The sequence below is a fragment of the Falco cherrug genome, chromosome 7 (assembly GCF_023634085.1).
Source record: "Falco cherrug isolate bFalChe1 chromosome 7, bFalChe1.pri, whole genome shotgun sequence".
Classification (NCBI taxonomy): Eukaryota; Metazoa; Chordata; class Aves; order Falconiformes; family Falconidae; genus Falco; species Falco cherrug.
In genome coordinates this window covers 16,831,151-16,853,688 of record NC_073703.1, presented here as the reverse complement: position 1 = coordinate 16,853,688, position 22,538 = coordinate 16,831,151, and the positions used below count along the sequence as shown (strand labels likewise).

Sequence of the window (22,538 nt, the reverse complement as noted above, 5' to 3'; positions counted from 1 at the left end):
ACCTGAATTGAGATTTGACTCTAATCACAGAATGGCAACCATTTTACAAAGCCTGACTTGGTGTGTAGTGCAGACACAAGCCTTGCCTTCTATTGCCGATAGCTGGGGAGACAGTGAGAGTCTTTAGAATGTGTTTGAACCCTCATATGCTTATGTGGCTGAATATTCAGATTTTATAAAAGATGTTTTGGACTTCAGAATGTTGTCAGGATGTCCATTGCTGAGCTCATGCAAATATTTTGGTTGTTCTTGTTGCAGTTTCTCAACACTGTGAGGAGCTTTTGAGCGGTGTGATAATTTCTACATAATAAGCAGATTTATACTGGAAGTGATGAAGAAAAAAGTATTTACTTAGGTTTTTTATTTACATGGAATTTTAACTAAAAAATGAATCAATGGTTTAGCAGTGACCAGAAAATTAGCTCACCATACCTTTTTTAATACCTACCTGACTTAAACTTCTCATCTGATAATTTTAAAAAGTAGCCATTTTTTGGTCAGGCCATATATTTTTCTGATGGAACACTTTGGATATTTCAGACTTAATGAAAAGTGATTTTGTGATACTGTAGCTTTCTATGAGTCAGTACTATGACAGTGTACTGGGTCTGTTGTAGCAGTCTTATGCTGCATTTTGCATTTGTGGGTAAACCAGTATTGATAGCATGACAGTGTTTTGGCTGTGGCTGAACAGAGCTTGCACGGTGCCAAGGCTTTCTCTTTTTCCTACTCTGTCCCACCTCAGCCAGTTAAGCTGGGGGTGGACAAGTAGTTGGGAGGGCATGCAGCCCAGACAGCTGACCCGAGCCAACCAGAAGGATATCCCCTGCCATTTAATGTCATGCTCAGCTATAAAAACTCAAGTATAGCAAGAAGAAAGGGGGTGCCTGGTTTTATCTTGACCTGGATGTTTTCTCACTTCTGATTTTGCTAGTTTCTTCCCTGTTCTGGTGGGGTATGGGGTGGGGGTACAGGGGGAGTGGGCATCTCTACGGGTGCTTGGCTCTGGCTAGACAGGGTCAACCCACAGCAGCCAGCTTCAATTTTCATTGTACTGAGGCATGCAAGTTCAGAATTTAGTTACTTCATTCTTTCCCTGTAGTCAGAGGACAATAATTAACATCTTTTTCTCAGAAGCCTCTGCAGAGCTGTTTCTGTCTCTTAAGTTGACAAGTTCTATAATCTGATAGGGAAAAACTAGATGTCTGGGGGATTTATGGTGGTTATGGATTTGCACAGTTCTGAGGCCCTCCCCACCAGAGGGCAGCTAAGCATATCAAGTTGCTAACAAATTGCAGACAAGGCTTAGGCGTCTTAATTACTAGTACTGTGTAAAACCTATCTAACACAGAGAGGTGGTATTATTCCAGAAGATAGCATATACTATATTATTTTTCTGCTGAGTGAAGAACTAAAGAAATATTTTCAAAACAAAGTTATGAAAATTGAAAATGTAAGGAAAAGTTACTTATAGTGTGTTTTTTTAAAAAATATTTTATAACGTATTGATTCTTTTTTCAGTGTTAATTGGGCTAGAGAACTTAAAGCCACAGTGTAATTTCCTTTAAACTAAGACAGAAGAACCCAGTACTGGGCCAGTCTAATCATTTCATTAGCTCACCGTTCATTTTTAAGAGTGGCCAGCAGCAGATGCCTCCAGAAAAGTTAAACAAGTCAGGCAAGCAGGGAGCAGTACTACCCCCCAGTCTCTCCCCTGTGTTTGGCTAGTTGCAGTTGAAGGTTGTCCAGTGTCATGGGAACTATTGCAGACATTTGAAAAGAAGGAAGGTGCTGAAATACAGAAATTTTCTTTCTCTCTAAAAGGTGATTCCAGATCTTAAACAGCAAGTTTCTGAACTTGAAAATCAAAAATTAGATCTTGAAAACCGTCTTCAAGAGCAGACTGTAAAGTTGAAAGGTAAAGTGCCAGTATCATCCCTAGTCTTTCGGTTGTCTAAGATGATGAATTCCCTATATCTGAATTTTTAAAAGCTGAAGCAATTATTACATGATAACTTCATTGCCTGATTACTTACTTTCTTGCTAGTAAAATGTAAGAAACACAAAGAAAAAATGTGTTGTATAGTTTATATCTCTGTTATTAATGAATAATATGCATGCAAGTATGTGTGCTTTTTTCGCTTTTTTACCTTTCTGAGGTCATTCAGTTCTGTGGTTTGGATGTCTGCAAATGTATTCAGTAAGGCTCTGCTAAGAATATGTGTAATGGAGTATGCCCTTTGTAAACAGTCATAAAAAGGAAAGATGTTTTGAAACTGAAGGCACAGTCTATGAGGTGAACTTCAGAGAGTATTAAAAAATTCAGAGTGGGAGGCAGAGGGAAAAGTTCTTGCTAAATTTGCTTGTTTGAAAGTTCTCGATTTAGGAAATGATATTTAGCTGAGGATTCTGAGTCTCTCTAACTGCAATGTCTTCCTAGGCAACCAATTTAAAATGTGCAAGTAGTTTTACTGCCAACTGCAAGAAGTTAGTAATGTCAAAATTGCTCATCCCATATAATCTTCTGTGTGGTGTGGAGTAGTCAGATATTTCTCTGATGCATTATTTGGCATGTCACTCAATTTCATTGGATGAAACAAAAATATGAGTGTAAGAAGAGATTTACAGAATACTAGTACAGAACAGTAAGCAAATTTGATATTGTTATTTTTCTTTTGTTTTGGGTTTTGTTGCTAATTATTACTGAAAAAATGGAAGAGATGTCTAATCGGCTGCATTATGAGCTAGAAGGGGATAGAACACAAAGACGGTAAATATATTAATTTTTTTAATGTAAGAAATGTAGTTGCTATAAGCTTGGTAACAAAGTCATTTAAACTCTTTTAAGTACCACATTCAATATAAGTTTTGCCTTACAGCCTTGTGTACAGTTAATAAGAAATGAGTAAGTATGATACAACTATGCTTTAACAAAAGAAGAATAAAAGCAAAGCTTATCCATCTACTTTTAGAACTACTGAGGCCCAGAATGAAGTAGACATAAAAGAAAAAGAGAAAGTGAAATTTGCAACCCAAGAAATTGAGGGGCTGAGCAACGGTTTGATGCAAGATGAAATCCAGGATGAAGTACAAAGCAAGATAAAGCAAGAGACAGCTCGACTTACTGTGGAAAACATGGTGAGGAAATGAAACTGTCGTTAAGAAACTGTACCTGAAATGCAGGGTGAAAAGAAAGAAATCATGATTTTGTGGTATGGACAGGATGTTTTCTCAATTCATTGGGGGAGAAAAAAGATAGGAAGGTTTCATGTTTCTTCCACCAAATATAAGTAAAAGCACATAGTGGTGCTCTTTATTTGTGGCAATAACATGTATTGGTAGAAGATGTTTTTTAATTGTGGTTGCTCTGAACTCACTGGTGTTGATTATTACAGGATCTTGAAGAAAAACTAGACATGAAAGATAGAATAATTAAAAAATTGGAGGATCAGATCAAAACTCTTACCAAGACTATTGAAAAAGGTAAGATACTGTTATGTGATTATGGCTTTTATCATGGTTCTGAATGTTCAGTTGTGTTTGAAGAGAAGTATGTAAAAAAAAATAAATGTAGGGTTTTGGGTGGGGTTAGAAATTTAAAACCTCAGAAAAAGAGTGCCAGGAGAACCATCAACAAAAATTACATAGAAGTCCTTTCCTGTATTTTTTTCCCCAGCTAAATAATGGGCACATATGGAACCTAGACTACAATAAAGATTAAGCCAGAGGCATAAGGTTCTGTCAACAGGAGTTAATACATACCCTCACACAAACTGTCTCTGAGCCAACAGAATGTTAGTTTTGCATCAGATGAGTAATTCCTCCCATTAGCCTTCAAGTGGCAGATGGTTCCTGATACGAAGTTAGTTTGTATAAAGCTCTTACACAGCACTATCGAATCACTGTAGAATACTCTTAAAAACATTGCAGAGGTGACTAATGTAGAGATGTATTGTTGCTGTTCGCGTGTCTTATTAATGAAGTAATTCCACTGAATCTAGTGAAACTATTGACATGAATAATACAAATGTTACTTAACTTACAATGCTTGGAGCCGTAAGCTTAAGAACATTGTTGTGAACAGGGCCCATACTCTGTTTATTACAGAGAAAACTGCTTTTCTCCAAAAGTTTGTTGTAATGTGAACATGAGCTTAGCCATTTACCTGCAAGTAACAGTGCTTTTGTATTTGACAGCTGAAGCTCGTGTGCCCACTGAGTCCAAAGAGTATATTGGAATGATGGAGTACAAAAGAGAGGACGAAGAAAGGATTATTCAAAATCTGATCCTTGGTATTGTAGTAACACCTCAAAATTTATTAGTAATCAACGATACTCAGTGTAGAACGCTACAACAAAATCTACAAGGCACCATATTTCATTTACATCGAAAGTTGCCTTTTTTCCACTCTCGTACCACCAATACAACTTGGAGTCTCTTTTTCTGCTGACAGACATTTCAAATACAGAAGTGCTTTATCCGTGTAAAAATCATTTGTCTGACTCTACATAATGCTGGCTTTCTTATCTTTCTTATTCTTTATTCACTTATAAAGCTCTAAATCTCAAGAGCACACCAGGGACTTGAATTTACTTTCTTCTTGGTCATGTAGTAAGTTGGTAAGTCACTGGACTTATATTCATGTGTGATGGATTAATCTCCTGTGTGTTCTTTCCGTATCATTCCTTTCACTGAAAGGAACTGTACTTTCATGTCTCTCTTGTAGAGGAATTTTGTCCTCTTTACAATATCAATCTTACTGCCAAATCAGCTTTTTTCATTAGCTTACAAATAATAGTAAATTTGACAAATTTTCCATGTATATTAGTAGCATTATTAAATACTGCTTGGAAACATCTTCCTTTTCTTCTCACCTGCTTCAGCCTTGTGAATGTTTATATCTTTGTTAACAAAGGTGTGTCATTAAGCAATGCCAGAATTTGGTGGGGCCTCCCACGAGTAGTTAAATGCAGGTTGCTTTTTGAAGTTGTCTTGCGTGGCATAGACTGTGCTGGGCCTTAGAATTTGCTACAATACTCTTCTACCTCTCTGGAAAACTTAATTCATACCCTTAGATGAACAATACTGTTACAGAATTTTTCAGAAACAAGCAATTCATCGTAAATTAATTATCAAGTGACTGGTCACTGAAGAAACGAACCCCGTAGTGCTTGACTTTTTCAGAGTGGTGCATTGAATCATTGAATCTTTATATAAACCTGATGACTCTCCTTCATGCAGATTTAAAGCCACGTGGAGTTGTAGTTAACATGATACCTGGCCTTCCAGCTCACATCCTATTCATGTGTGTGAGGTATGCAGATTATCTGAATGATGCTGACATGCTGAAATCTTTCATGAATGTAACCATTGATGGTATCAAACAAGTTGTTAAGGTAGGAATGAAGTTTGGCCGTACTATACTGTGCTTTTTGATTTTTAATGTAAGGTATACAAGATGTATGCATAATAGCTGGGGAATGCTGAGACTTTCATTTGCTAGTATTCCTGTAATAGAATAATAATCACTAGTGACACTCTTTTTGAAGTTTGTAGTAGTATCCCTGTAAAGCCTCCAGGTAAGCCTCTACTGTGCTCAACAGAACGCATTAACATGAATTATTTTTATCTAAAGAGCTTGACAAAATCACTTAAAGGATTTTACATTTTACAACAAGTAGCTAATTAGGTGAAGTGCACCTTTGCTTTCAGCACTGGTAAAAGTGGGAGGGACAGAAATGAAGGTTAGTATGTCTGGCGGCAGGCAGGTATCAGAATTTTAAGAGGTTTTTACACTGATGTTCTACTAGTGTAGTGTTTTTACTGACATGTCATTTGGTAGTGCAGCATTAGTACCCAAATGATTAAAGTTATGTTGCCAGCCAGTTTACAAAATCAAGTTATAAACAAGAATTGTTAGCGTGTTGTCTCATCTACATAACAAATTCAGCTATGTGAATGCTTTATTATGGATTTATAATGCAATAAAACACCAAGCATGCTTTGTAGCACAGGCAGGAATGGACTATGGTTTATGCAGTTGAATTTGTTGTATAAAGAATGCCTGTAGTGTGTTCACAAACAAATTTATACCACAGTTTATTCATTGGAAAAGCTTATGTTTACTTAGTTAACAAAAATAAAACATACTTGGACAACGTTAGAATTGTGTTTATATGTAGTTCAGTTTTGTTGGTGTATACAGGTGGTGTTCATACTTTTTTTGCAGGAAGTACACTCCAGTACACTACAACACCATATGTAGAAATGTGTAAAACTGTTTGGTTCAGGCTAATTTATTTAGCTGGTCTGTCATATGAGAAGACGTAAACAGTGTTTGCCAAATAAAAAAGAAATCTTTGCTATGTGTATGTTAGCCTGAAAACACAGCATGATTTGTTGAGCTAGCATGTTATAGATGTTGTATGCTCCTTCCGCTGGACATAGGCTCTGTTACACCAATTCTGTAATGGTCTGTAGTTATTAAATTAACTTCATGAGACAATACCATTATAAGATTGCTTTACTTACCATTTTCAGGAACATTCAGAAGACTTTGAGATGTTGTCCTTTTGGCTTTCCAATACATATTATTTTCTTAACTGTTTGAAGCAGTACAGTGGGGAAGAGGTAGGATTGATTTAATCAAATAATTTCATTACTTTACCTTTGACAGACTTTAATTTGAATTTAAAATAGTGATAATCAGTAATTATGCACCAACTCACCACTGTTACTTCCAGATATTTACATATTCACATTGCTCTGCAGTGGTGTTATATGTCTTACACAAATAATAAGACAGTGTAGAACTAATGGATCAAGTAAAATTGAGGTAAAATTAAAGTGCTAAAGTAGGTTAAAGACACGACATGGAAACTACTACTTAATTTGAACTCTTCCACATGAGTTTTATGTGAACTGGACTTCACATATCCAGCTGCATATATGTTTTATAATTGTGACCGTTCAAACACCCACTGCTACCACAATAAGGTTACAGAAGAAAACCTCGGGAAAGGAGCAAAACAGTAAAATGGTCAGATTTTTCCTTATTTCATTTGCTTGTTTAAGCTAAGTTTTATCCTGAGATTCAAAATTCTTCTTAATTCTTTTCAATTGAAACTCTTACTGTATTTTTTTGCTGGTTTTATAGACTTAGGTAGACTGAACTGAAATCGCATAGACACATAAGAATAGTTTCAGGATTAAAGCAAGGAGGTACCATGAAGCCTTGGACTCACAGGCACTGTGTACTGTGTAAACAGCAATACTCCCTCTTGTGGGCCTATAGATAACATCTGAAGAGCTGTGGAGAACAGAACATTTTAACTTAATAACAGTCTTTTATAATTTAGTTGCAAGATTAAGGAAAAGTCTGAATCCAGAATGCAGTTTTAATCTGTAGTTCTAACGAACATTCAAAACTTCACGCACGTTAGGATTCAGTCTAGACTTCTGAAGTCAGAAAGTCCAAAACAAAGATCCCTTTGCAGCAATAAAATGTTGTGGGTTTTTTGTTTGCCAACATAAACAATTGTGGTTTGGGGGTTTTTTGTTGGTTTTTTTTGAGGGGAAGGTGGGGTGGGGTGGGGGGAGTTCGCTTTCTGTTTGTGATCTAGGAATTGCTCCAGAGTTCATTGAAATGTATGTATGTTTTTCCTTTGGCTTTAGCAGGCTTTAGGAACAGAGTAAACATTAACATAAACTGGAAAATCAAGTACAGGAAACCCCCAAACTGGAAGCATCCACTGAAGTTAGCTGTAGCTTTGACTTATTCTAAGACTCTGTCCAGCCAGAGATGGAATGACGTACATTACGTTGTAGTAAACAATTTATATTTATTATGTTATGTGATTTCTAATAATTATATTTACAACTTACTTGTAGGAATTTATGAAGTATAACACTCCACATCAGAATAAGAACTGTTTGAAGCATTTTGATCTCTCAGAATACAGACAAATTCTTAGTGATTTGGCCATTCGTATCTATCACCAGTTCATTATTGTAATGGAGAACAACATCCAGCCAATGATTGGTAAGGCAGCAGCAATCCAAACAGACTTAAATGTACCTTGTGAAGTATACAAATAAGCTTATATGTGGAGGCAAAGGATGGGACAGATTTCTTTCTCCTGTTGATTTATACATGTGTACCTGCACGTGTGTTTCTGCACATATAAATTCCACTGAATGATACATCACCAGAGGGTTTGGAAAGACTTTTTCCTCGTGACATTTCTTGGTGTGGCATAATGATTTGAAAACAAATCAGCATTCTACAGGAACAAAAGGCTTTTTAAAATTTGTGTGCTCCAGAAGCCATTGTCAGTATCTTATTTTTCTTGTATCATTTAACTTTTAAAATATGCTGAAAGTAGGTTTTGTTCAATAAATAAGGTTACATAACTGAAAGGAGTCTTAAGAGTTTTGGTCTAATCAGTTATTTTCTATTGTATTTCAGTACCAGGCATGCTGGAATATGAAAGTCTTCAAGGAATTTCTGGCTTGAAACCTACAGGATTCCGTAAACGTTCTTCTAGTATAGATGACACGGATACCTACACAATGACCTCTATTCTGCAACAGCTCAGCTATTTTTATAGTACCATGTGCCAGAATGGCTTGGACTCTGAGCTTCTAAAGCAGGCAGTGAAGCAGCTTTTCTTTCTGATTGGAGCTACCACCCTCAATAGTCTCTTCCTCCGCAAGGACATGTGCTCATGTAGAAAAGGAATGCAGATAAGGTAAAGCCAGTAAAATTTCAACCAGCTTGAGAATGAATTTTTCACACTTTTATGTAACATCGTTTCTCTCTAAGTCACTGCATATTCTGTAACCATTGTGCTGGAAGTAGCCAGTTGGTTTTTACACTTTCTGAAAAAGTAGATGTTTGCGTTTTGGGCTGAGCTTTCTCAACGTAACATTGCAAATTTTTCTTTCCATGGAAACACTAATGGAGGAAAAGAGAAAATTACAGCCTGGAGCTTAAAGTCAGGCATGTTTAGAATACTTTCCATGCTATTTCGCTCATGATGTGACAAATAGTATTTTTAATTCTTTCTTGCTGTAGTAAACAGGTGCAGTGTCCCCTGGCTGGCAGACAAACAAAAGCTGACTTGCATTTTTCATACTCTGTGATGAGAAAGGCACTGAGACAGAGCCTTTGAGGGTACAGATCAGGCCTCATCTGTCTTGTTACAAGCATCCAGAGAACATGCTCGTGTTTTGCAGAAGATGCAGTTCATTTATTCTCCATTAGACAGGCTGCAGAATAAGGTGAAAGAAGATCAGTAAAACCTTGACCTGTCTGGGAGCATTGCTAGAAGAAAGCTGCTTTAACCTTTAGGTCATCAGTTGTAAGCCCAGCCCTGCTTTGTAAAGTGAAAAGATTGTTCTCATTTCCTGTACAAGCTCAGCTGTAAATGAGTATTTTTAAAGACATATAGTGCTGTAGTGTAGTAGACAATGCCGGTATATATTAGAAATTTCCTGTAAAGAGCTAAACTTATAACTTGCTTTCTACTATCCAAGCTTTAAGAAATAAAAAAATAAAAATAATTTAAACATACAAGAGATTAAACTTGCAGATAAGCTATTACTTGCTTGATTGTTATGATCTACAGGTATGTTTTTTAACTTAAAATGTATGAATTTGAACATGTCACTAGAGGGTCATTCCTTCTTTAGAAGTCTTTAAGGTAACTTGTTTGTTAGGGTGAACCTAACATTTCTGTCATCTGTTCATGGTTTAACCCAGGTGTAATATCAGCTACTTGGAAGAATGGCTTAAGGACAAGAATCTTCAAAGCAGCAATGCCAAAGAAACTTTGGAGCCTCTATCTCAAGCAGCCTGGCTCCTTCAGGTCAAAAAGATCACTGATGATGATGCCAAGGAGATATGTGAACACTGCACATCTCTTTCTACTGTGCAGGTACTGAATTATCTGTTTTTTTCTGGCAGCACCAATTGCAAAATTGTAGCTATCTATAATAATTTGTTGCAAAGACCTATTTGCCTTTCATTTGATAAAAATGAATTTTTCAGCATTCCACATCACCAGTTGTTAAATCAAATTTTAAACTCCTTATTCCTGATTGTTGCATTTTTAACAATATTTCCCTGCTTTGTTCTATCCCATGTTTTTATTCCACAATGTATTTTCTTTACTTTGTCACAGGCTTTCTTTGTTGTTTCCCTTAATCAGTTCAGCTTTTTCTTCATCCTGCTGATACCTCTGGCAATGAGTTATAGCAATCATCACTTACAGTTCATTAGGTGACCAATCAGAATTCTGTCTTTATTGTAAAATTCTTTACTGAAACTTTAATTATGTATGAATAAACTTGTCATGTTGATGCTTTCTGCTTTTTGTCTTCTCACTTTTTGTGGCATAATAAAATATTTTTTTGTAATTTGAACAGATAGTGAAGATCCTCAACTCATACACTCCAATAGATGATTTTGAGAAAAGAGTGACTCCATCATTTGTTCGTAAAGTCCAGGTAAGATCTACAATTATTATTTCTCATATTTAAGTTACAGGATACCTCAATCACACGGTTCTTGGTACTATGCGTAGTTACACTTGACCTGTACAGCATATTGTCACTAAGTTGCTCAGCTTCTAGATATTTGGAACTGATCAAAACAAGTCTCCTGAAGGTCATGTGAAAGCAAGATTTGCAATGGGAAGGAAACAATGTACTTGTTTTGCTTTGATTCTTATTACAGTGTTTTCTTACCCTTTCTGTTATAATTTCAGGCTATGCTAAACAATCGTGAGGATGTTCCACAGCTGATGCTCGATACCAAGTATCTCTTTCAAGTGACATTTCCTTTCACCCCCTCTGCACATGCCTTGGAAACCATACAAGTCCCCAGCAGCTTCAAACTTGGCTTTCTCACAAGGGTTTAATAAAACCAGTTCATTGGTATTTCCTCAGAGACTGCACAAAGACAGGCAGACTTTCATGGTTCGTTTCTCCAGCTGGTGGATAGTATGGCAGCTTGCAGTGAATTAGACTGTTAAAAACTTGTTCTTGAGTCAAGACTTAAAAAAGTAGGAGTAATTTTGCGTAATTTCAGCTTATGATTTCCTTCTCTCTTTTCTTACTTTTCTCCCTTTGTTACAGTCCTACAATGATGACTTTATATCATCAGCTGGACACAAAGCTAACTGTACAGTTTTTTAGCCCAAATCTGACAAGAAAAACATTTATCTGACAAGTTTGTATTGGTGCCCTGTCAGCACCAGTCAGAGGGGAAAACTGCCATGTGATAAATGTTATTACTTTACCATTTTCCTTGCCTTCGCTTCCTATAACAAGATTATTTTTTTCCCAAGGTAGTTCTGTTCATTGCCTTGATATACTGGATCCATTTTACAGTAGCTTTCACCCTTCTATACTTCTTATACCTTTATGCCTTTCATAAAAGAAGTCTTTTATAACAGTTTCTCCAAAAGACTGTAGTAGGAGCTAAGGGAAGGTCCTTCCACAGGTGTTTTTTAAAAAAAATCAGTATAAATAGCTACATTGAAATTGGGGAACTGAGATAAATCTAAAGAGAATTGCTATTACAAACCCACATTGTCTTTTTGTAGGCATGCTGCCTTGGCTCGCTGAATGCTTGCATTGCAGTGCAGGCACAGTAGACAGCTCTTCAGCCAGGGGAAGGACTCGGGTACTCTTCTTGAAGACAGATTTCAGTTTTGTTCTCTGCAGTGACAAGTCTGGATTTTCATATCAGTCATTATAAGAGAAAAGTCAGATACAAAATTCAAAATTGAATTACAAGCTTGTTCCCTTAAAAACAGGAGTCATCTCCTGGTTTGGCTCCATCTCTGGTGCAGTGCATTTCAGAATACACACAAAGTATTCACACGTGTGCACACCATCTTTCTCCCTTTCTTTCTTGCTGGTTTCCCTCCTCCAGTCCAGACACTGAATAGGAGTGAATGCAGCTGCTGTGGTCTGCTGGTACTGATAAACCAAGCTTATTTCCTTATATTTCATCTTTATTTATTTAATTTCAGTTGCAAGATCCTTAGAAGTAGAAGTGGTCCCCCTTTTTGCTTTTTTCAGCCTTCTTGCTGTAGTCAGAATGCAACAACTTTATTTTGTCCTGGACCCTGTCAAAACAACTGGAGAAACAACATTCACCTCACCACAATGATGACTGTCCTCAGAAATTTCTCAGTAAATAATGCTAGTTTTCTAGCTAGTCTATTAGACATAGTTATTAACATTGAGTACTAAAGCTTTGAAATATTTAAAGGATTTTAATTAATTTAGTTAATTTAAATATTACATTAAGGAACAATTAATTGGATTTTTTTTATTACACAGTGTTAGTACTGCTTGTTTAGTTTCACAGAAAAATCTGTAAATATAAAGAAATCATTCTTGCTATTTAGTGTTCTTGGTGTTTACTATGTACAGTGAAATATTCATGGTGATAATCGCAGAGATATAGTCAGAATACATGAAGGAAGAATTTTGTGTTTTGTGCAATAACAATAAAAGCTGTACAAAATATCACAGACATCTAGGTAGACTACCGTTTTAATCAGTTAAATAAAGTAGCTTCTAAATCAATTTGTAGTGCTTTGAGTGGTGCAATAGTTGTATTTTGAGTGTGGGATCATTTGAAAGAAGTTACTTGGAACAATGTGAACATTAGTGGATACTGTCGGTCTTGTATTGCACCATAAACATTTATTTAAAGGTCGGGTTGCTTTGCTGTAACATTGTGTATCTTCCTGTCAGAGTGGTGTGCTGTCCTTGGCTCCTTACGAATTTCTGTAAGTATTTTAACGCAAAGGAGTGTTGTTACTGTAATTCAAATATAGCCTTTTCTTACAGTTCCTGGAGCTGTATGTCTGCCTGGGACAGTATGAGTAAAACCACAGCCCACCCTTGCGGCTACATCACACTGAAGCATCAGAAGGCATGTATGCCTTTATGAAAAAAAATGCTGATCAAGGAAAATTGTTCTGGTAATTTGATGCTAGGTCACTTTGAGAGGTTTGTGTGAAGTATGCTATTAACACTGTGTATACAAACAAAACGGATTTTAAAAAGAAAGTTCAAAATTATCAGTGTGTATTGTATGTACTCAGAAACTTACCTTGCTTTTGCTGACATTAATGCCTCCAACCAATGTAAAGGTACAAAATGCTGTTTGTTACCTTTCTTCTAAATGTAAGGAGCAGTTTTAGTGAAGGCAGATACATGAAAGAGGCATCACTGAGGTTAGCTTTCTCCTTTACTATCATTCTAGGAAAGTTATTTTGTTCAAATGGGAAAATGTTGAATGATGATCCTTCCTGCCATAGGAAAGTACTGAAATGGCTTATGGAGAGATGTGTTAGATGTTGTCGGCGTCTTTGGATGTTGTTAGACGTATGACTCCTGCAGTTTCTGGGAACAGAAATCAGCAGAATACATGGTCCCTTTAAGTCCTGTATTCCTGCAATTTCTAATAAAAAAGATTAGGACAGATTACTTCTACCCAAATCTCTGCTGGTCTGAGACCTAATTCACACCCCCACCTCCTTTTGTCTGGGATCCTCCTGACTATCAAGTGCAAACATCTAATGGCGTGACTTCAGTGACTGCAGTAGAGTTTCAATAGTAGATGTGACCTTCAGCACTTTCAAAATTTTTCAGACACGTTTTCATAAATTTCCTCAGAATTTTTTCAGAGTGCAAAAAAGCAGCAGTTTTTAATCTCATTGATTTAAACTTTATTGTCTTTAAACAGTAATTGAATAGTAAAAGTATAACCAAGGAAGTACAAGCATGGACACTAATCGATTTGTCTGACTTAAATTTCAGTAAGAATATGAGATAAATTTAACATTTGACAGTGCTATTTGTCAAAATGTCAACTTGATAGCTGGAAAAGCCAGCCATCAGTCACCTCCCCAGTATGTTTAAAATCTAACATTTGGAAACCATCTAAAAATTGCTGCTATATGGAACAGGCAGGTAAGATCTAGTCTGCCTAATAGCTTATGTTCTTTATTCTGTATTCTGAAAGAGGGAAGTTAAGATAAAGCCTTTAAACTATAATCATCAGTACAACTGACCTGAGGGGATACAACCAGAGAGGCTGAGCTTTAAATAGCCTTTAAGTAGACTTAATAGGAAGGCTGCCTTTCTCCATTATCAGTTGCACACGGCTTATTGTCTTGAGAATCTTCAGGTTCCTGCTGTTTGAAAAGGTGAGTCATTTTTTATATTTATCAACAAGATTCACTGTACAGAATTTCTCTTTAAGCAGCATACTTACTCATGTTTCACCATGCCACCATTTTTAAATTTCTGCTGTAACTTTAAAAACCTAGTAAGTTTAAAATTTCAGGCTACAATGCAAGAAGCTGAAATCTTTTTAGACTTTTTTTGGTTTTAATAGTTTATATCTTTATAAAATAGTATGCAAAAAAATACAAACACATACAGATGTGTTGTAAACAGTCTCAGGTATAATACTGCTTTTTAATTATTCAGAAGATTCATTGGCAAGATTTTGTAACATCAAAATTTCATCTGAATTATATAATACTGATCGTAGGTATGATTCACCCTATATGTTACTCCGGCAAATTCTCACACTTTATCAAAGATTAATTCTTCCCAGAGTATTTATTCCAAGCCTGATAGATCCTTCTCTAAAGTCTCTAGATGTAGTAATGATACCTTGTTCAAATAAGATGGCATTTTTCCCTGTAATATACCTTCATTTCACACTACTGAAATGAAAGTTTTCCTCCCAAAGTCTAGTTGGCCTAGTGTCTTGAGGCTTCACACCAAGTGTGTCACCGGAGTTGCCTCAGTGGGAACCACTAACTCTAAGAACCTCAGAAAAACAGGTTATTCAGTTGTAAATGCCCAGTTTTAAGAGCCTAGCAGAACTGAGGCCGGGTGCTGTACTCACTTTAAAGCTCTGAGCAGTACTAGCACAGGGAAGCTCCCTGAAGGGATGGCAGCTTGTGGTCTCAGGCTCATCGTTTGCAAAAGAATGCCTTAAAAACTGAAGGACGAATCTGTTGCTTTTTGTGGAATGGAATCTCAGCCTCCTTGACTGCATGTAGCTGATGACTGAAACTGCTCCGTGCAAGTTTCAGATTAATGCTCTGTAGTTCTTTTCAGGACAGATTGCTTCCCACATGTTTTGTGATGAGGTTATGCGTCTCCTGGAGACAACCACAAAACTTTTATTGAGTGTGGGCAGGATTTCTGAGTTTATCATCTTATTTTTCAAGTAGTCCACTGAAATACTTAAGAATAAGTAGCAGAGCGCAGGTAGGTGCATAGAATAAAGTTTGGTTTGGTTTTCAAATAATGTCCAGCCAAACAAATTCTAAAATCTGCATAGGTCGTTGAATTTCATTTCTTCCATTTAAATCTCTCTTTGCAATAACTTCTTCTATTTGTTAATCATAAAGTCATTATGTACATGTCTAAATCATGTTAAAAGCTTTCATTTTAGAAGTGGTGAAAGGTCCCATTTTCCCTTTGAAAAATGTACAGAGAAAAAGGACACTGCAGTGTTATTCTTGTTTGTTTTTCTGACTCTCAAGCAGTTTTTAATTCTCTGTTGATGATAGTGCTTTGATCCTGGAGAAACCTGGCTTGAGAACAAAAGTGGGTCCTTAATGACCCAGCTTTCAGTGTGCTTGATGCATCAGTTTCTGCTCAAGCGGCATGTGTTTGTAATATTTTTGTAGCTGCAGATGGAATCCTAGGTCATCTCTTCAGCTTTAAAAATAATGCATAATATTGACTATTTAATTATATAGTGGAAAAACAATAAATATTGATCAGTGCAGATTTCTCACAAATCCAGCTGTTGTTATGCATTTCTGCTGTCTGCTGACAGTAGTTAAATAAAAACAAAGAGTAATTTTCTGCATGTAGTGAATCCATGTGCACGGTGCACATTATAATGATGTGTTGTCAGTGCACATCATAACACAACATACGTATGTTTTGCTTTGTATTTTTCTTCATAAAAATATTATCTGCAGAGCATGTGACTATCTTGCATATAGATACAGTTTGTCAAGCTCAAGAGGAGATTAGTCACAGAGATTATCCAGCCTACAGATGTCTATATACAGTCTAGGCTGCTTTAGCTCGCAGAGCAGTACTAGGAAGCTTTGCACTGCACTGGAATGCACTCCTTCCTTCTTCTCCGTCTCTTTCAGCTCTCCCGAACCGCAAAGATGTGCGACCAGACCTTTTTAGCAATTGTATTTGGTCCATGTGACAAGTGCTCCAAAGAGAAGCCCCTTAGGGCTGTTTACATCAAATCAGAACAACTCAGCTACTGCTCACTATGTGTGGAAATGGTACGTTATTGATTTTATCAGCCAGAATGTGGAAAGACTGCAAAAAATGGGGGTTGGATGGTCTGTTACGTTGGATTTTTCTGGACAGCAAATAAGCATTGCTAGGCCTATAGGCTGCCAAACAAACACCTCTGCAGACACCTGGTGTTTCTACAAGCCTGCAACAGAGGTAGCCCTGGGGTTTAAGGATATTTTTTATGATTCTTGATTGGAAAATGGCCATGAGCTTTTCCCCCTAGGGTACTGCATTCCTCAGCTGTGCAAATTTGATGTGCCTGTCTAAACTCGGCTCTGAGGTGTATGTGTGCAAGTCTGTTTGGCCTATGGTCTTGAGTGTTTCCCATTACCTTTAACAGAACTTCCCCCAAAAAAGATCAAACCATTGCAATAAGCTCGTTCACTAGTAACTAGGGGATATGAAGTTCCTCTAGTCTGCCTCGATAAAAATGAGACACATGTGAAGCACTGCCAGAACTCCTTTGTGGCCCACATTTCATGCTGAGACCATGTTGTCCTGTATGCTATGTGCGGTACTTGGGTGAGAGCTGGGAGCTGCTACAGTGAGGGTAAGGTGGGAAAAGGTTGCACAGCAGTGCAGTGTCTTCATGTGCATGCATCACCACAGAGGGTGGTAATGGGGGAGATCAGCAAACCTGCTAGCCTGACCAGCAGGTCCTGCTAGAATACCTGCATGAAGAAGGGATGATGTTGGAGGCTTTCTAATCTCCAGCAGTTACTGGTGAGGTGACATCCCCCACTCCTGGTAGAAAGCACTGTTCGAGAGAGATCACAGTGGGGTTTTTTAGATGAAATACAAAGCTGAGGTCATGAACCTGTGTGGTTACTGAGGAGCTGGTCTCCAAAACTCCTTTTGTAAACTTAAGAATTTTGTTGTCCTGATTATACTCCAACTTGGAGTAGCTTTATTTTATCTTCCTGAACCACTGTACATTATCGGTTGGAGAAAGCACCCTTCATTGTTTCCTCCCCAGAGCTGGTCTCTACCGTGACTGAGTAGGGTCCAATAGTTTGTTATATTTGAGTGTCAGATGAAAGGATCTCTTCAGGAATGCTAAAAGGTTTAACTATCTGTGTTTACAAAATACTGTTTTGCAGGCAGATGTGACCACTGATTTGGTGGTTGTAGGTGGTGCAGTGTGTACAGTTTGCTGGCTGACACAGCACATTCTCATGAGTTACATTGTTTAGGAGGAAATTTAGATGTAATGACTGCAAGACAAAAGACAGTCCCTTCCTGGTTTATTTGCTTCTCTGAACTTTGAAATCGCTGCTTTGTTCAGGTCTTTCTTGGCCAGAAGCCTGTAAATAGCTATTTATCCAGTAAATTTTGGTATGACTTGATAAACGTGTGGTGGAATTGCAGGAAACTGGCTGTTTGATGTTTACAGTGCTTGCAACTTTCTCCTTGTTATTCGCATTATGGAAGTTAGACTCTTTCCAGCTGAAACAGCTGCTAGGTGGAAGCAGACTGAGACTTCAGGAAGAATTGTGTCAGTACCTAACAGCCTGTTAGGCTTGCTATTAGCGCTGCAGTAGGACCTCTGGTTGATCTGGCTTTAGCTTGCTTTTTCATATTTATTTTGTAAAATATTTAAAAACAAATATTCAGAACACAGAGTTCTTTGCACTAGCACTGAAATACATATAGGTAGGGAAATTGTATCCTTTGCTTTTTTAAATTGTTTTTTCAGAGCTGTGGGTATGCTTTGGCTTATATCAAAATGCACAATATATCCTTGCCACACTTGTGCATGTGTTTGTGGATGCATGTGCATAATGTGGTGTATAATTGGCTGATATTTTTGCCACTTCCTGATTTGCACATCCACCAGCTAATTTCAGTCCAGCAGGTGCACACATGCATTTTCATCAGGCAGTCTTTGCGATTTCCCTAAAACCAACATATACTGAGGGATAACAGAATTGGAGATTGCTGATTCCCAGTGTTGAGATCATCCTACTTCAATTGTTTGCCTTTTAGATAAAATAATCTTTCTCCCTCTGGAGTTTTGCCTGCTTTGGAGGTGGGTGCTAATCAGTAGAAACTCAATCAGTGTTTGCTGGTTTAGTCTCCCCACAGAAGTATTAGTAAATTAGCTTATAATTTAAAAAGGTCAACTGGTGACTTAGTGAGAGTGAAAACTTAAAGACCGAACTTTTAAGATAGGCAACGATTTGTCACATGCTGTTAGATCCTCCATTTTCCCCGGTGTCCTTATTAACAGAACAGTACCAACTTTCTTCCATGCATCCCCATCTCTATAATCTGGTGTATTTGCCATGTGTGGAAGGTGGGTTTATGATTGCAGTAACAGCTGGGTTTGCCACAATTCTTGGTGATTAATGTTTCTATAGCAGCTCCATAGAATAAGGCCCTGTAGAAAGATGACTGCTTTCAGATTGGTTGCCTCAAAATATATGAAGCCAAGGAGTCAGCTTGCCTTTGCTCCACCAGGAAGAGTCAGAGAAAAAAGCTCTCTTATAAGAAGCTGTCCTTGTTTTGCGCAACTTGGAAGCTCACTGCTGCTGTGGACATAGTAGCCAGTTTGGAAGTGGTCAGCTTTCTAGGGAATGCTGGTGGTCAGTATGAAGCCACAGCAACAAATACTTTTATGTGCCAGTCGTTACTGCACAATTAATGGATCATAACCTTACAAAATGAAGTTCAGTAACTTGTTCCTGCTTTTCCATACATTCTACCTACCATATCTGTTGTGCATTTTGTCCTGTGCCAAGGTATTCTGAAACTCATCTGAAAGCAGAGACCAGACTAAGAGAACCTATACTTTATCTGCTGCCGCTGACTGAACTGCCTTTTCAGATTAAACATGCCCTCAGCATAGTGATTCTAATAAAATGTTGTAATACCATTTACCACTTACAATTTTTTTAAGCAATTGCTAATACATTGTTAAAAGTATATTGCCTTCAGTATGGTTAGATTTTATGAAAAGGGAGAAAAAAAGCGCCTTGATTGTTTACTAAATGGTAACGTTTATTCTCTTTTAGTTGACCTAGTACTATGTTATCCTCTAAATTAATCTGACACTGGTTCATTTTATTTAAAGCTCCCAAGTGCCCTTACTCTGTGGGGTTTTGCATGTTTAGCTAATGATTACATGGGTAGTTAAGCAGCTCGGTCAGATGAGCTAATTTTTTTTTTTATTATTCAAACTAATGAAATGTGCATTATGTATCACACACTTCTATAGCTCACTCTGTTTGGTACAGGCTTCTCTTCCACCTCATGGCTCTGCTTATCCCTGTCATCTCAGAACTAGTATCATGTATCAGTCTGAACACGTATGGTTCCCAAAGACTCTCACCTTCTGTGCTGTTCTTCGTAGATTTTTTTAATCCCATTGCCCAAGGCAATGACACTGTTCGAATCAGTAAGGCAAGAAAGCCTGAGTTTTTCACTGTCAAATTGTTCCAGCTGCCTGACATACAGGTGTTATCTAAGCCAAATTCCTTAGAGCTGATGCATTCCTATCAAGGCCAAGAAATTTCCTAATTTTTTTGTTAAGTTTAACTTCTAGGCCCCTTCATACTTATCAGGTGTCAGAAACAGGGCATTTGTCATTGATCAGAATCCTTCAAAAATGAAGTTTCTTCTTCAAAATCTTCTCTTGCCACTCCCCCAGGACACACGTGCATCATTGAGTTTAATATAAGTGGGTTTAATTTTTCAGACATTAAGATAACACACTAGAAGCTTCCTGTCACTTTTCTGCTAAAATATGCTTTTTTGTTGTTGTTGTTCTATTGGTAGCCCTTTAAAAGTTCTGAGGTTTTATTTCCTTGGCATCACCTGTGCTGGAAGGCATTTCCAATGTGCTCTTTACTCTGAGGGGCTTTGAATGATGTTCCCGTATCCAGCAGTATGTGAACTCCACAGATTATACTGCCTACTTTTGCCTTTGTAATACTGTAGCTAGACCAATGCAGTTTGGGATTCAAAATTTCAAGTTCAGGGTTGCCTGTGTGGCCATCAGGCTGGAGGGGTTAGGTCACACCAGTGTCTGTGGACAATGAGAAGACTGGAAATGCATCCGCTGTATCTGACTCTGCAGTGAAGGTAACGCGGCTCCTGCCTGCAGATCCAGTGACTTGAGAGAGCCCTGGAGCACATGGCCAGGCCAGGGCCTGAATTCAGCCTCCGGAGTGACAGGGAAGAGCTCTGCCCATGCATCCTGGGCGGACAGTGACACTGCTGCTAAGCCCAGTGTGGGAAAGGACTTTTATTTTCTCCCAGACCCACACTGTGTTCAGGATATGCCCAGAGTCTAAACAACAGCTGCAAACACGTATTTTCTTATCTCCCTTTCCAATCTTGGCCCATCTCCAGGTTCAACAATAGCCATTGGATTGTCTATTTTCTGGCTAAAGGGAGACAATGGGAGTCAATCTGAGCAAAGTTACTCCGTGTAGATCAAGGACAATCACTTTAATAAGAAGAGGACGTTTTCAAGGAACTCCCCTTCCAGGGAACAAAAAGCCACAAGGCCGTGTGGCGTGTCTCTGTCTCTGGAAGCATCGGCTGCTCAGTGTACCCAGCACGTGCTCCTGATCTGTACCCAAGCAGAGCCTGCAGAGCTGTGGTGCTGTGCCCTGGGCTGACACCAGCACCAAGCTGGGGGGCTTTTTGTGCCTTTTCGGGTTTTGGAAACTGGTCCCTTTCAAGGGCTGGGAAGGCCACAGACCCTAATGTGCTACTCTGTATGTAGGGTAAAGAGGTGGCTTGTTTAAGGGCTCGTGGGGGAGGAACTCTGATAACACAAAGTTTAAAAATGAGGAATTTGAAGCATAGTGGAGCGAGGAGTTCACAGCACTGCATCCATCCTGCTGGTACAGGAGCTGGGCCAGGGACCTTCTGGGTGACTGAGTCTCCCAGTGGCCCCTGCCCATGGGAGTGTAAGGGAGTGATGCAGCTGAGCTGGAATTTGCTAAGCCTGGACAGGATCCGTCTTCCAAGCCTGATGCTTTAAAATGCCATTGCGGTAACCCATGATTCCACACACACAGCTTCTGTGTGCAGCTTCTGGTAACGGACCAGTTTGTGTATGAGGCAGAAACCTACCCCTTTTGCCCGTGCTTCGGGGAGCGAAGCCCCTGGGCTGGGCTGTAGAGCGGGACCCCGCGGGCAGGCAGTGAGGTGGGGGCCGGCGGGGCTGCGGGGGGCTGCCGGGGGTGTGTGTGTGGGGCAGCCGGGGTGGGCTGCGGGGGGCTGCCGGCCCTGCCGGGCGTTGCTCCGCACGGCGCCTGGTCAGGTGCTGGGGGAGCCCCCGGGCCAGCCCTGGACGTCAGCGCGGGGAGGGGAGGGAGCCCGGGCCGGCTCCGGCGGCGTTGCTGCGGCAGCAGGAGCCTCGGCAGCATCCCCGGGAGCCAGGCGAGCAAACTCCTCCTCCCGCCGCGCTCAGCTCCCCTCTCTCCCCGCTTCCTTTGCAAAGATGGCAACCGAGGGGCTGCACGAGAACGAGACCCTGGCATCGCTGAAGAACGAGGCCGAGAGCCTGAAGGGCAAGCTGGAGGAGGAGCGGGCCAAGCTGCACGACGTGGAGCGTGAGTGGGGCCGGGCCGCGGGCGGCTGCCCCGGGCAGGGAGCGCGGCCGCCGCAGGGCCGGCGCGGCGGGCCCGGCCTCGCTGGGGAAACGGAGCGTCCCGCCGGCGGCCCGGGGCGGCAGCGCGGCCGCGGCGCGGGGAAGGCGGGCAGCCCGCTCCGCAGCGGGGCGCGCAGAGCGCTGCCCACGGCGCGCCGCCGCTCCACGCCTTTGCTGGAGCGCGGCCCCGCGGCCCGGGCGGTGCGCGGCCCCGGTGCTCGAGCGGTGCGCGGCCCCGCGGCCGGCGCGGTGGGAGGCGGGCGGGGGGCGCGGGCGGCGCAGCCTCCCTGGGCGAGCTGCCCCCGCCGCGGGGCTGCGGCCTGGCCGGGGCCGCGCTCCCCGCCCGCCTCCGGGGTGGTGATGGTGGGGGAGGCGGCCGTGCCCACCCCCTCCGTCAGCGCCGGGATGCGTTTGCATCGGTCTGACGCCCGGCCTGGCGGCGGAGACAAAGGTTAAAGCCAGCCTGCGGGAGGCCGGTGGGGATTTGCTTTCGCCAGGCCAGAACCTCCCCCCGGGTGGAAGGGCTTGGCAAGGAACCTTGTTGCCGACACCG

At 40.0% G+C, this 22,538-nt stretch overlaps 2 protein-coding genes across 5 annotated transcripts in view; both read left to right on the top strand.

Moving 5' to 3' along the window:
* MYO5C (myosin VC) overlaps window positions 1-12,601 on the top strand; it is a 37,349-nt gene extending 24,748 nt beyond the window's left edge. For both annotated transcript variants that reach the window (XM_055715856.1, XM_055715857.1), the window contains 12 exons: window positions 1,825-1,918; window positions 2,719-2,770; window positions 2,973-3,138; window positions 3,396-3,483; window positions 4,197-4,292; window positions 5,242-5,396; window positions 6,541-6,630; window positions 7,891-8,041; window positions 8,468-8,750; window positions 9,764-9,938; window positions 10,429-10,509; window positions 10,770-12,601. In XM_055715856.1, coding sequence (XP_055571831.1) covers window positions 1,825-1,918; window positions 2,719-2,770; window positions 2,973-3,138; window positions 3,396-3,483; window positions 4,197-4,292; window positions 5,242-5,396; window positions 6,541-6,630; window positions 7,891-8,041; window positions 8,468-8,750; window positions 9,764-9,938; window positions 10,429-10,509; window positions 10,770-10,922 — 1,584 coding nt within the window. In that variant the 3' untranslated portion in view covers window positions 10,923-12,601. The remainder of the gene's footprint in view (window positions 1-1,824; window positions 1,919-2,718; window positions 2,771-2,972; window positions 3,139-3,395; window positions 3,484-4,196; window positions 4,293-5,241; window positions 5,397-6,540; window positions 6,631-7,890; window positions 8,042-8,467; window positions 8,751-9,763; window positions 9,939-10,428; window positions 10,510-10,769) is intronic.
* A 1,239-nt stretch (window positions 12,602-13,840) lies between these two features.
* The window catches only part of GNB5 (G protein subunit beta 5), a 30,198-nt gene continuing 21,500 nt past the window's right edge, over window positions 13,841-22,538 (top strand). The window contains exons 1-3 of one of the 3 annotated variants that reach the window (XR_008733119.1): window positions 13,841-14,234; window positions 16,221-16,364; window positions 21,836-21,947. Coding sequence is in view for 2 of the 3 variants with exons in the window: in XM_055715858.1 (XP_055571833.1) it covers window positions 16,239-16,364; window positions 21,836-21,947 (238 nt within the window). In the remaining variant the exon portion in view is untranslated. Of the gene's footprint in view, window positions 14,235-16,220; window positions 16,365-21,521; window positions 21,541-21,835; window positions 21,948-22,538 lie in introns of those variants that run through there. The other 2 variants (XM_055715858.1, XM_055715859.1) reach the window with 2 other exon arrangements.